At 48.1% G+C, this 14,869-nt stretch overlaps 1 protein-coding gene across 1 annotated transcript in view; it reads right to left on the bottom strand.

The window, feature by feature from the left end:
* Positions 1–9,701, bottom strand: part of Bmp5 (bone morphogenetic protein 5) — a 70,910-nt gene extending 61,209 nt beyond the window's left edge. The window contains exon 1 of the mRNA XM_090355467.1: positions 8,809–9,701. Within this exon, the coding sequence (XP_090211593.1) occupies positions 8,809–9,301 (493 nt within the window). The 5' untranslated portion in view covers positions 9,302–9,701. The remainder of the gene's footprint in view (positions 1–8,808) is intronic.
* Positions 9,702–14,869: the final 5,168 nt, after the last annotated feature.

Raw genomic sequence — 14,869 nt, 5'->3', positions numbered from 1 at the left:
CTTGAGAACTTTCTCACTTGTGATCTAGCTAAATCTAGCTATCTTGTTTCCAAGAATTTTCCATTTCCATTTTCCATTTTCATTTTCCCAAGTGAGTGATTCAAAATAAGGATGGATTATTAATAAAACATTAATTCCCTTCTAATTTGTGAGCATGCACTTAGGGCACACTGGGTGATTCTACGTGGTTGAACTGCTTGCTTTACACCCTCTTCATGCTGTTATACCCAAATTCTAGCCTACTTTTACAGGTACAGCATTACAAAGTGTTGTGATCGTTGCGAGAGTTGTATCAACCACATTAGGATTTGGCAGGAAGCTCACTACATTTCCTGTTCCTCCTCGTCCTCCTGCTCACTGCTCTTGTTATTTCAAACCCAATTTTTTGTGCTTCTTTTAAGATCCAAGAGCCACGTGAGAGCGTCAGTGAGATTGGTAGGAAACTTGCATGTGGCATCTCTTTTCTGAAGAAATGGGTTTGTCCTTGAATTGATGGATGCTTTTTTAAATTTACCTAAGGTGTAGTCAGATGAGCCTCATTTTTGAGGGCCTGGTTAAACTTCTTACGCTGTAATTTTGGTGCTTGTTTTCCAGGTGTGCTCTTTCCATCTTACTCACGAGGTGGGGTTTCTGTTGAAGAACTCTGTTGTCTGGGTCTCCAGGTTTACTCCTGCTCGTTTAGCCATGTCAGTGTATCTGGTAACCTTTCTAGGTGAGCCCTCGGGATAATAAGCGGGTACAGCTGAGGTCTGTGGCATTTCCACACTTTCCAGTCCTGGGGGGTCAGAATCAGCTAATCTGCAGCCACAGTTTTTTTTTTTCTTTTAAAAATGTTATCAAGCATATCATTCAGGCTAAAGCACAGGCTGTTAGTTTGTTTGCCCCTCCCCCAGTCTGTCCCAGGACCCCTCCCTCAGGCACAGCTGGGAATGATCTTCCTGCCCTTCCAGCCTCCGCCCTGGCAGCTGTGGGGAGAAACAGGCCACCTCGTGGGGCTGTGTGCCCCTGGCCTCCTCCGGGGTCAGAGGGCAGAGAGGGTTCCTGCCTGGAGGTCTAGTAGTGGCTTGTTGATGAGAACCAAATAGTTGGCATGCCTGCTCTGCCATTCATTTTGTCTCCTGACTTACAAGAAGTGCCTGGGGACAACAGGGGTTGTAAACAAGAAAGACAATAATAACCCCAGCTGACTTGATGGGAACACCAGTGGTAGAATACAAATAATGCCTGTGAGAATGTCATCTAATTCTACTCAGCATTCGAGATCCTTAACCTGGGATTCTAGGTCATTTTAGGTAGTGCAGAGTTGAGAACAATCCTGAAGACTGAAATAAGATAGATAGATAGATAGATAGATAGATACATAGATAGATACATAGATAGATACATAGATAGATACATAGATAGATACATAGATAGATACATAGATACATAGACAGATCTTCTTATGTTTGCCTCTACTCCAGTGATTTCCTTGCTGAATTCCTTAGCTGGGAATTTTTTAAGTCTGTTATTTGGATTGAGGCCTGATTGTGCTAGTTTGTCTTTGAGAGGCTTTGCTTTTTGTTTTTTTATTGCCAATTACAGTTTTCTCGAAAATGGTTTTACTATATTCACTGATATTACTGACTCATATAACCAACTTTCAGAATGCTTTCAGTAAACTGTGGTGGTTTTTTTTTTAAATCATTTTACTTCAAGTCCTAAGGTAATTATCTTCTACTATAAATTATGGATCTGTCTTGAAATGTAGCAGAATACAAGGTTTCCGTCCATATGTGCCCTGGTGCTGACAACCTCGGGAACTGACCAAGTCTGACCGTCTCCGCTGGACGTTTTGAGCTGGCACCTTGTGCACTGCTCACCACTCTGCCTTTTGAACCGATAGCTGACCTTCAGCAGCCCTGCCAAAGGGGTCTCTGACCTTGTGGCTATCTGTGAAGGTTGACAAACAGAAGAGCAGCTTGGGGGAATTCGTTCCTAGGTCTCCCTCTGCTGCGTGTCTGTGGGTTGGCTGCATGGTGCCAGCACAGCCAGGCTGTCATCCACACAGTCTCCCAGGCAGGCCTCCCCTGAGGCTGGGTCGCCCGTCTGCCTTGCTCCCCGGACCTGCACTGCCCTGCAGAAGCATTAGGGCACAGGTAAACTCTCCTCCAGTGATTTAACAGGTGCCTGCAGTCTCTTCCCACCCGGGGCCCCGAGAGCCCCGTGCAGGATGGTAAAAAGGAGCGGTGAGCGAGATGCTGCTCTGGCTGGTGAACGGGGACATGCAGGATGGAGACGCAGCTTCCCCCCTGTCCACAGGCCTGCAGGCCTGGCACGAGCCGGGGGTGTGTGCAGGGCAGTTCTAGAGGACGCTGGGCCTTGCCCGGGCCCAGTGTGCCGCGCACTCTGTCTGGTGATGGTTAATGATTTTGAAATGGGAGGCTCACATTTGTTCTTCTGCACTGGGCTACACAGACTGTCCAGCCACTCCTGTCCCTGTGCTGCAGATGTGGGATCTAAATACAATGCCATAGTTACCGAGGTCTGACTGTGTTTCACTTAATAGCGCCACCACCCAACGTGAAAGGGGCTCTGCTTAGCCATACTTCTCCAGTGAAGAGCCAGAGGCACAGAGAACTCACGCAACTTCTCAGAGCCACACTGCTAGAAAGACGAGAACACAGGACTTTAATCTGGCAGCCTGGCGTCCTCTCTGCTATCTACTTCTGTACTGAAAACACATAAAAGGAATTAGTTCTGTCTAATAGTAAATAAAGTCTGGAAGCCACAGGAGCAGCGGCATGCGCAGGACGGGGAGGCAGGAATGAAAGCTGAGCGTAATAAGGAATACGGAACCCTTCATAGTGTGATAGCACAAAACAGGTGGTGAATGTCACCAGCCTTACAAAAATCAAGGCTTGTGTTCATCTGGACTTGTCCTGGAGTGCCGAGTACAATTCAAGCCAGGCTGACATCTGTCACTTCTGACTTTTGTGAGCTATCTATTTTCTTCCTAACAATTCCAGAAAACCTAGCTCACTATCACCACATAGGCTGCCAACATTTACTTCCGGGGAGAAATTAAATAAGAGACCAGATTCATTTGCTTCTAAGACGCAGGAAGATTTCTTGTACAGCATCAACACTCCACGGCTTATGAAAGGAAATGTGACAGGACTTATCATTACAAAACAAAGACGGCCACCGGCTCAGAAATTGCCAAACTGCGGGTTCCTCGCTGAAGTTCTCTGCAAACTCTCCAGCGTGGTGCATGGCGTCACCCCAGGTCCATTAACTCTGCACTCTGAACAGAGAAGGAAGCTCTCTCTCTCTGGACATGGAGGCAGGTCAATGTTTACTTTGCTACTCAACCTAAGAAAGACCTTATTGATCTAAACACGAGGCTTAAACACGTCAGCGTTTTCACTTCTGCCTCTAGACTATAATCCATCCACCACGACTGGATAAAACTCGTGCAAACCAGGAGCTCCTTCTGCTGGGGACTCTTTCCCACGTCTGAGGGGAGCAGGTGGGCCCCCTCCCCAACCCTGATCTTGCTGTGATGCTCTGCAAGCTGAGCCTGAAACACCCACCCGACACCAGAGTCAGAACAAACCTCTTCTCCTCCGAGTCCCCGGGCCCGGTCAGGGCTGACCGTGCCTTAAAAGACAGCTTAGCCAGGGCCATCAGTCCAAGAGATGAGCAGGTGGGGAAATGCACTGTGAAGTGGGGAGCGGGAACCGGCCACAAACACGCCTGAGCACAGGGCCCCACACCGGGGCCACAAACACGCCTGAGCACAGGGCCCCACACCGGGGCCATTGAACCCAGCCACTGCAGGATTTATGGCTGGGGATGGGTGTGAGCAGCCGTCCGTGTGCTCCTTGCACACACACCGTCATACACCACAGGTACCATCACACCCACCCCACACGCCACATATGTTATACTGTCATACCAGATACACACCCACACATCCAAAAACACCACCTACACTACACCATCCCGTCACACACACACACCTCTGCACACCGCAGGTACAGTCATCACATACCACACACACAGGACACACACACACACACACACACCCCATGTCGGCGCCCTCCCTGCATCTCCCCGGTGTGTCCCTGGCGCTCCCCTCAGGACTGAGCCAGGCTGAGGACGCCTCACTGCCCCCATCCTGTGTGCACCCGAGTCCTCTCCTCCATCTCAGCGCCGGGTGGGGAGGGACGGCAAGGAAAGGAGGCCTCTATAAAGCAGATCCACTAGCTGCATCCAGTGGTGGATTGTTCATGGTATTCACGTCTACTGTGGCATTGTTCCCTTCCCTTTCCCCTTGAAACGTGTTATTACCTGATGAAGTAATAAAGGCCAAAAGGATAAAAGTAAAAGGAGAGAGCATCGTGATTCCTGGGAGACGCGGTGGGGATAAGAAGACGCCTCAGCAGGGGCTGGGGTGGTGGGGGGCGGTGTGGGGAGGGGTGATCTCCCCTGGGGATGGGGTGGGGTGGGGGTGAGGGGGGTGGAGGGAGGGGTGATCTCCCCTGGGGATGGGCTGGGGTGGGGGTGGGGTGGGGATGGAGTGAGGTGGGGTGAGTGAGGTAAGGTGGGGATGGGGGTGGGGGGGGACGGAGGTTTTCAACTGGGCAGAGGCGCCTCTGGCAGTCAACCCTCTCCATGGAGGAGAAGCAAGAGAGGCTCCCCAGCGTCTCAAAGTGCAATGAACTGATTTTCAACCAATCTGCACCAGTGACTATGAAGGAACTCCGACCAGAGGCGGGGGGAGGAGGGGGGAGGCTAGGGAGGGCGCCAGGGCTCCCTGGGCTGGGCGGGTGAGAGCGGGAAGGCAGGAGCGCAGAGAGGAGAGGCTGCCGGCTGCCCAGGCCACACCACTGGTCACCTTTCTAATTCTGCTGCTACTTACTACAATTTTAGAACTGGCCATTGATGACGCCGGAAGCATGGCCTAGAGGGAGCGTGCTTGCCTAGCACGCACAAAGACCCGGGTTCGGTTCCTCGGTACCACAGACGTAGAAAAAGCCAGAAGTGGTGCTGAGGCTCAAGTGGTAGAGTTCTAGCCTTGAGAAAGCCCAAGGACAGTGCTCAGGCCCTGAGCTCAAGCCCAGGACTGGCAAAAAAAAAATCTTTTTTAAAAGAAGAATTTAAGCAATGATGCCCACCTTTGGGCTCACACCAGCTGTTGCACGCTGGTCACGGTGCCGAGCATGGGCCTGGAGTGGATTTCTCTGGGAAAGGGACGAGTTTGTAAAGAATGGTTGCTGCTGAATGCAACACCAGTACTTGCTACCTTGTATGGCTGGTATAACCCATGAGGAAGCCGGGAGACCCCTTCTCAACCAGGCCCTCCCAGAAGGCCTTGCACATGCGCCTGTTGCACACGGATCTGCTTATGTTCTATGTGCGTTGACAACCCTGCAGGAGAGACTGCAGGGATGAGCCTTTCCTGGTGGGTCTGCACACAAATTCCTCCTACAGATCTGTCAGTGCGACACATGAGAATATTTTTCCTTCCAGTGTCAGAAGAGGTTAAATGAAAAATTGGTTGTAAAAGACTCTTGGAAACGCACCACATGTGTAGGTAAGCAGGACATATACTTCCAATATTGGAGGCAGTAATCGAATCATTCTTTTCAGCTGCATAGGTAACACTTAAGAGTTGTTAGAAAAAAAATAAAAAGGTACCGCAATGTTATTTTTCTTATTCACAAAGTTAAGTGGTAGTGATTACATAAAAAGTCCACTGACATTCAATAACTTTAGTTTAAAAAACATGAGAGAACTCAGTCTGTCGGTCTACAACACATGATTGCCAAAGTTTGGCCCAGGAATTATGTATGAGAGAATGGAAAGTTTCTAGTCCCAATTCATCATTTATATGATTTCTTTAAGACAAAATAAAGTAGTTTAAAGGTAAAATACATAACATGTTTGATGTTATATTTACATATTTATATGCCTTAAGTCTGTTTCTTTACCTCTCTTTTTGCCTTTAGTATATTATATTTCTTTTTCCTTAGGAATACAAAGTCAATCTCACTGAATTTTAAGAAGACGTGTTAGTAAATACGAAAGTGCATTTGGATTACGTTTAGATTATCCTTGTTCTGCAAAACACGGGCTGGGAAAAGAAACATCTTCCTGAATGACACACTAACTGCAGAATATCTATCATTTGACTTGAAAACAGGCATTTCTCAAAGAGGCTGTTTGGAGATCCCTTCAACTTGATTGACCTTATTCTGGTTAAACTCCTACCACGTATTCACAGCTCATGACTTCTCAGAACAGACCCCTCGTGGCTGCTAATTGGCCCATTTATTGCCACGGGGCCTCTACTGCACGAACCTCTTTTAAGACACTGGAAAGGTGGAGGGCTCCGAGTCCTAAGAGTGTGAAACAGCGCAGGAAGCCCGCACCACAGGACTCCGAAAATCTTGTTTCATCATCTCCTAAGGGTGTGCTCTGCTCTCCTTTGCCCAGGAGGAATGCAAAGGTGAAATCCCACGCCCCCTCCCCCGAGGTGGCAGCTGGGTATTTTAGAAGCATCGTCTAGACCATAAAACTGGGGTTCCCGTCTCTCCCACTCTACTAGGCATTCATCTCCCCTCAGAACCAGCTGTACGGTCTTTTTTCTTTCTTGTTGTTGTCAGACATTTCTTGTAGAACTGCTACACAAAGGAGAAATTCTTTGCTGAGGATAAATCACTAGTGAGCAAGCGTGATATAAAATAAGTAATGTTTTCCAAACTTTAAGATTCAAAATTATTTCTCAAGACCACATGGAATTGGTTTCTTGGTGTAACTCATAAGCATGAATTGCTGTATTATAATATGAGCAATATAACAAACATGTATTGATTTAAAAGCAAAATGATCGCATAAAGATTTTTAAGATGTTAAAAATAATTAAATAAAACTTTTTCTTTGTTTCTTGGGGGTTTTTTAGCTTCACCTGTTAGTTTAGATGTACAATGCATTTTGGTCAGTGTCTTTTACTCTATACTCATCAAAAGTAATGGCACACAAAGTTAGCAACTGTACTTAACACTTTTCTACAACATAAATGATTATAAATGATCAAAATATTGAATGACAATAAACATTTTGTCAGGGCAGGGCAGAGCTGAACTACAACACGTTCTGCTCTGTCAGATTTTAGTCGGCCTCCCCCCTGCCACCCCCAACGGGCATTTCTTGTGATTTCTTTTGAAACATCTAAGTTATGCGGGTTGTTTTGTACTGAGGCAGTGGAACTGGAATGGGGGACTAGTATTCCAGAAATGCTGCAGCGTGACAAGTTCCAGGAGCCACATTACTGAGCCTCCCACATAGGGAGAAGCGATAAAACTGGTTAGTAATTCCCTCCAGTTAGAATGCCCAGCATAGCCTGCTCATGCCCCAGCACCTGAGCCGTGCAGCCAGCACCCGGGGCAGGCCCTTGAGTGCTACCCCTCCACCCTCCACCGGGTTAGCAAGCTGCTTGCTGGCCTGGCCTCCGACCCGGGACAGCACTGCACACAACAGATGAGGAGAGGTTACTGGGCAAATACTGCAAATGCACGGCTGGGCCACTAAGATCTGGGGTGATCTCACCCTTGAAAGACTTTCCTGGGAAGCATTGCACGAGGGGGCTTTTTAAATGAAGTACAGTTATTTTACACCGGGACAGATTGCATTTTAAAACCCATGTCACATTATTAGGTTCTCACTCCCTTCCTGGGGATTCAATTTATGGGTACAAATTTTAGTCTTCAAAAATAGATATGTTCAAATGTTGTTTTCCTTTGAATGTCTGCGGGCAGTACATTCACCTTCCATTTGTACCAGAACGCTTACAGCCTTTGTGAAATCATTTCAAGTTGGTAAGTCCTAAAATCATTGAGAAAGGAAATAAATACTAGACATCAAACATCACCGCTTGATAACGTTCGTATTTTTTTAAATGGCCACGGAGAGCCAAGCATTGAGTAAAAGTGAGCTTTTAAAGCATTCAGTCATATTGTCATTGCTCCTTGAACCATAATTTAAAGTAAAAGAAAGCTCTGCAGAGGCCAAGACCACCGCAGCTTTAGCTTTCCTCTTTTTCTCAAGGAAAAAAAGCAACTAGGTGTGGCGTCACTTAATCACTAACGTGATTAAGAAATGTTGGGCTGAGACTTTGATGCATTCTGAAATCCACGGGATTCCAGAAGCCCATCTGGACTCTGGGTTCGTCACAGTTTCTGGTGTTGCAGGAGCTGGGTAATTCACGTGGATGTTTTGACAGTAGCAGCTCCCTTCACATGAGAAGTTTTAAGTAGGAATGGGCGTCTGTTTATAGGCTCATTAAATAACTAGCAGAAAGGCTCCAGAAGGTTTCTCTCACGTCTCCATATCTCCGCGCCTGTTTCTATTTTTCTTCTTTGCCCAAAGCACAGTTTGCCTCATAAATTTCCCTGTGTTAGACTATTGCCTTTTTGTTTGTATATATTTAAGTGAGGCTGAGATTTTTACAAGATCTGAAAAGATCCAAATCTCCCCCCACGGTCACACTGTGACTGTGTAATTGCAGCTGCTCACATTCAATAATATAGAGTATGCATTAGATAGAGTACACATAGCGAGTACATACAGACTCATGGACTTGGTTGCCTGAAGCAAAAACCTTACATTGCCTCAATGAAAGAAAGAAAGAAACAGAAGCTAGAGAGGAGAAGGCTAGGTGCGGCTTTCCTTCAGCAGAACCACCTCCTCTGCTGGGAGTGGGAGCAAGTCCTGCCCCTGGGTGAGAAAGCAAGCCCACAAGAAGGTCAAGGAACAACATACCCAAGTTGACCAGGCTCATGACCATGTCAGCGTCGTTCAGGAAGCTGGCGTCATGCAGGCTGGCGAGCGGGGGGCTCTGGGTGGTCAGCGAGGCTGCTCGGGACAGCTGTGTGTGGCCAGAACACCCGTTGGCAGAGGCGGGGGGTCCCCTCCTTGCCCCTCGGCTCTCTCTGGCCAGGGATGCCCCCACTGAGTACCCCCGCTCCTCCAGGTTCTCCTCGCTGGCCATGGCATTGTACAGGTCCAGCATGAAGAGGGGCGCAGAGGACGCCTGCTTGCCGGGCGAGAAAGGCCGGGGTCTGTGTGGCAAGCCCAAGATGGAGAGAACCTCCCTCTGGATCTCCCGTCTCTCGTGGCTCCGGAGTCTTCTATAAATAAAGCTGGAGTGAACGTGATTTTCTCCCAAGCCTCCTTTTGCACAAGCCACCAGAACCCAGCCGCTCCAGAGAAAACCCACAGTGCCCCGCAGCAAAAATAACACACTCGGATGCATTTTTGTCCAAAGGAAACGTTGGGATTTCAGTCCTTTGAGTCCACTACGTAAAAGAAGAGAAAGAGACGGGGGGGGGGGGGGGGGGGAAGAGGAGTCTCAGTCCTTGGAGACACAGGTTCCCAGTGGCTGTAAAAAGTTACCCACTCTTCTTCAGCCAGTGGAGCCCAGCACCCTCACCCACCTCAAGGGCCTATTTTAAATATTCTGGACCGTGTCAGGAGCACTCACTTCTAAGAAAGCTGAACCTCAGACTCCCAATTATCCACAGTTGTGAAGAGATTTTGCCTCGGGAGTGTAGGGAGAGATGGCTAATCTGGCTTGCTCAGATGGCCTAGGCATTCCTGTCTGAATTGAATCAAGATAAGCAGGGCCTCTGGCACTGCAATGGCGAAGGCTGATCTTCTCCCAAGGTGTCTTCACTTGCTCTTGAGCTCTTCCCAAGATAAACTCCCAGGGCCAGGCGGATCAGCCCCTGGGCGCTGCTCTGGAGGAGGGTCCTGCAGCACAGGGGAAACCCTTAGGTCCTGCTGGTGTGACGTGGGACCCCAGGTTGGACTGGGTGAGCCAGTAAGCTTCCCTGCCCCGAGACCTGGCCTGCCAGCCCATTCACCCGGTCCTCCTCCTCCACCTCCTCCGCTCAGGGCTCCTTCCACCTCCAGCAGGCACGGCCCAGGGCCCTCTTCAAGAGAGATCTAAGGAGAAATGTCAGCAGAACCCTGCTGGGGTAGAAGAGGCTTCTCATTGTAATTTGAAACTGGAAAAGCAAAAGGAACTTAACCCTTGTGGTACCAGCCAGCGTCCTTGCTCACAATTCTGATGTGGACCGCTGACGCATGAGGCGCACAGCTTGCAGAAGGAATAAAAGTCAGTTTTCCAGGAGCAGACTGAATATTTTGCTACTCATTTCATATAGAGCTCTTTCAACCCCCCCCCCCCCTCTCTCTCTCTCTCTCTCTCTCTCTCTCTCTCTCTCTCTCTCTCTCTCTCTCTCTCTCTCTCTCTCTCCTCTCTATTTTTAATGGCACCCTTCTAATCCAAGTCTATTTCAAATCTCAGGTTGCACTGTTACCATGACATGTCTCTTTCCTATATTTGATATTGTTTCTAGCTTTTTTGAAGTCACTACATTTTGCTTCTTGGAAAATGAAAGGACACGTTGAAAACGAGTTCATTCACTCTTTCTTAAGGCCAGCCATTGAAAACAAACACACAGAGAACTCACCACCAGCAAATATATTCTAGCTCCCCAAGGGACAGCTACATTCTAATATAACGCGTTAACTATCTTTACATGTCAAAATTTCAAGCAGAAATGAATGAATATTTCTCCTCCTCATATCAAGTCAGCACAGCGGAGGCACGGCCATGCTAAGGCGTGCTATCGTGGGCTAATTTCCTTAGAAATGTGGACGGAGTCACGAATTCGATACTTCCCATAAAATGCACTAAACACATGGGTTTGTTTTAACCCATACAAATAAACACGGGTCTGGCTGCCTTTCAAATATTCCGTGTGACTACGCACACACTGGGCCTTGCGTCTGTGAAACGCGATGGATAAAATGAGGAAGGCGCACACCTCTCTGCAGCCCCAGACAGAATCCACGAAAATGAGCAAAGTACGTGTTTATCCTCCAAGCTGAATTCCTTTAGCACTGGGAAGTCTCGGATGCTTCGGTGCTGCTATAATTCCCCTCCTACTGCTTCACTAGCCCTGCGGTTCACCGTCCAGCCCCTGTCTGGGAAAGCTTTCAGACACCAACGTGAACTCATGGAGCGAATTCTAGAACTGTTCAGCACTGTTTGCGTTTTTCCTTACCTCGCGGCGCTTGGTGTTCTGCTCAGCCTCTTTCTCCATGCTCCCCCGAGGCAGGCCAAGCCAAGCCACGCTTCTCCCAGCCTTCCGTTGACGGGTGCAGCCACGGCCCCCAGAGTCCTTGCAGAATCTGACTGTAGACCCTGCTCTTCTCAGACACGCTCACTGCAGCAAGGCTCCGGGTGCTTTTTGCTCTGGGCCTTGCTGAGCCTTCTTTCTTGATGGAGAGTCCTGCAGGGGGCAACATAGGAAACCTCTGCAAAACCAAGCCCTGAAGAAGAGATCGGCAAGTCAGAGAGGCCGTAGGCTCTCCACAGCAATAGTCCATGCCAGCAAAGTTCCTGGCCTTGTTTAGAACAGATCCCAGGCAAGCAGAATTTTTGGTCCCTCATGCAGTTTGTTCAAGTACCTTTCTTCAGCAGAAAGTTTGTCCTGTGAAGCTCACCCTCCATGTGGTAGGCTGTGATCCTCATCTATTGTTTTAAAAAAAAAATGATGAATTGACTTCCTATCTCTCATGGACGGCGCAGTTGCAAAGTTTAAACTGGCTCTATTAGAGGAGAAACTTTTTTATTTTCTTTCATATAGACCATTTTTCCCCTAATCACATGAAAAATAAAAATGAGACTAGGTGTCATGACTCTCAAAATCTCATTTTCCCAAAGCATGATTTATAATACCCAGTGGTGTGGTTGCAGTTTAATGATTTACACAGGCTGTGCTACTGTGCCTGGCAAACCAGTGTCCTCTCTCCCCGCCTCTCCCCGTCCCTGCCTTCTTTCCCCCTCTTTTCCCTCCCCTTCTCTTCCAACTCAGTCTAGAATTAACAAATATTCATTTTTCAAGAAGATCAACACACCCTATAAGAGAAAGAAAAAGGAAAAACCTTCCAGGATTAAAGGGAAAATGCTCGCCGCTCAAGGAAAAGTCAGACTCCTTTCCAGTGCCAAGCAGGGATGCATGTGGGTAGAGCTGAGCCTGCGGGAGCATTCTGAGAGGGAAAGGGAGGTGCAACTGCACAAGGGAACCTCTCCAGTGTCCGAGCATGTGCCCTCGTGCTCCACAAGCGTGTGGGATGGGGGACAAGGGAAGGGAGGACAGAAGGCGGGGAGGCCACGGTGAGCTCTGAGTGTCCTTTCTTCCCTGGAATTCCACGCCCTGGGTCCCCACACACATAAACCCACTGTGGACAAGGACACTTCCCATTAGAAACTTGCTAACAGGAAGCCTGAAGTGTCTTCAAGACTGTTTTGTTCTCAGAGAGTCCCGCCCAGGCCCACCAAGGCCCCACCAGGCCCCACCGAGGCCCTGGCGAGGCCCCGCCTGCCCACCCTGACCAAAGTCAGCCTAGACGTGTGTTTATTGGATTGGCAACTAAGGAAAATGTGGAAATGAATAATAAGGAGAGTCTGGGCATCTTTGGTGTTACTTTAGTGAATGGTGGCATCGCTGCGCAGTCTTCAGCGAATGAAGGAAGCTACAACATGCTTTGCAGTATTATGGCTTCCAAAAGTTACTTTAGATGACTATCTTTGTGCGAATAAGCAATAGCTTTGAGAGAATAAAGTGATAGCTGATTATTAAAAATGAGACACTGTTGGACCAAACACTTGGCCATCTGTTTTATCCATCACCCTTATTGGCAGATGCTCACAAATTAGGTAAACTGATCAATATCCCGTGACATAGTCAACTATGGAAAACCTCTTTATTTGAAGTCTACTAAAATGTTAAAGCTCATTCACCATTATTTGGGGTCTTATTTTATTGAACTCAACAGATGATGATTGTGTGATTGCGAGGTAACCGTTGTGTGACATTTGCTTTGGACACAACCTAAAGACTTATTTGCATCGCTTGCTTTAAAAAGCCCTCGTGTTTCTTAGAACCTTTTCCTTCCAGGAAACTAAGAGATGTGTGAGGTGCTCAACAAAGCCACTTCAGCTTTGCCACAGAAAGTGTCTGTCTGCAATGCTGTCGATAATCCACAAATGTCCTGCCCTGTGAGAATGGATGAAGACAACATGTCGGGAGCTGGGCACGCACAATGAGTAACAGAGGAGGAGACTTGGCGTTGCTATCTGACCCACAGGCATAAAGCACCCGCCACACCCGGCCTCCGCCTAGCTCTGCAATATGGGCACAAAGCACCGGGCATGGTATCCACTGCAGGTCCTCAGAACTGCTGGACAGAGGTTCAAAAAGAAGTGCTTTAAAAATTCTGATTATCGTCAGAACAAAGCTGGGCAGTTTGTAACTAAATACACATAAAACTGCTTCCCTATCACAATAAGGACTTCCAAATTAGAACAAGGTTATTTTTTAATCTCTCCTTGATTTTGACCAGATCTCACGGTGTGGTTTTGTTTAAGCAAATGGTAAATGTTTAAACACCTTCCATGCCCTTACCTGTGAAGTACTAGTCCATCCAACAGCCAGCAGTGAGCAGGCAGTCCCCTCCAGTGTGGAACAGTTCTTTCTAGAAGACTGCCAGGACATTTGTATTTGAGTACTGACTTTAACATTGAGTGTCTTATACACCAAGTGCTGCGATGCCAGAAATACATTTTTCCAAACGGCATCCACATTTTCCCGGCTTTCTTATCTTCACTGGCTGCCCCTGTTACAATGCAATGTGAGTCTTGAAGACGCCCTTTCCCTAACTTCAAACCACCCATCTCCTCTCAGAACACCAGACTTCTGTGCTTGCACTGGACATGCTCAGTTTCAAGATGAACTCTGGAGGGTGGTGTGTGTATGTGTGTATGTGTGTGTGGTGTGTGTGTGTGGTGTGTGTGGTGTGTGTGTGTGGTGTGTGTGGTGTGTGGTGTGTGTGTGGTATGTGATGTATGTGTGTGGTATGTGATGTATGTGTGTGGTATGTGGTGTGTGTGTGGTGTGTGTGGTATGTGGTATATGTGGTGTGTGTGTGTGTGGTGTATGTGTGTGGTGTGTGTGTGTGGTGTGTGGTGTGTATGTGTGGTGTGTGTGTGGTGTGTGTGGTGTGTGGTGTGTGTGTGGTATGTGATATATGTGTGTGGTATGTGGTGTATGTGTGTGGTGTGTGTGTGTGGTGTGTGGTGTGTATGTGTGGTATGTGTGTGTGGTGTGTGTGTGGTATGTGATGTATGTGTGTGGTATGTGGTGTATGTGTGTGGTGTGTGTGTGTGGTGTGTGTGTGTGGTGTGTGGTGTGTGTGGTGTGTGTGGTGTGTGGTGTGTGTATGTGTGTATGTGTATGTGGTGTGTGTGTATGGTGTATGTGGTGTGTGTGTGTGGTGTATGTGGTGTGTGTGTGGTGTGTGTGGTGTGTGGTGTGTGTGTGGTATGTGATGTATGTGTGTGGTATGTGGTGTGTGTGTAGTGTGTGTGGTATGTGGTGTATGTGGTGTGTGTGTGTGTGGTGTATGTGTGTGGTGTGTGTGTGTGGTGTGTGGTGTGTATGTGTGGTATGTGTGTGTGGTGTGTGTGTGTGTGGTGTGTGTGTGTGTGTGGTGTGTGTGGTATGTGGTGTGTGTGTGTGGTGTGTGGTGTGTGTGGTGTATATACAGTGGGAGGGTATACCATGTACACGCAGTGTTCCCTGGGCCATATGTGCACACTTATTTATCTGGATGGACTCCCCCCTTGCACGGGCACCATCACAATCTGGGCTGGCTGGATTCCTGTGAAATCTCCTTCGCTCTCTTTCTCTTCCTCTGCTGGCAAGTGCATTTCTGTGTCTCCCGGCTCAAAAGCCTCACCAGGTCTGTC

The sequence above is a fragment of the Megascapheus bottae genome, chromosome 22 (genome assembly GCF_031878675.1).
Source record: "Megascapheus bottae isolate mThoBot1 chromosome 22, mThoBot2.hap1, whole genome shotgun sequence".
Classification (NCBI taxonomy): domain Eukaryota; kingdom Metazoa; phylum Chordata; class Mammalia; order Rodentia; family Geomyidae; genus Megascapheus; species Megascapheus bottae.
This window is presented reverse-complemented; position numbering and strand designations above follow the sequence as displayed.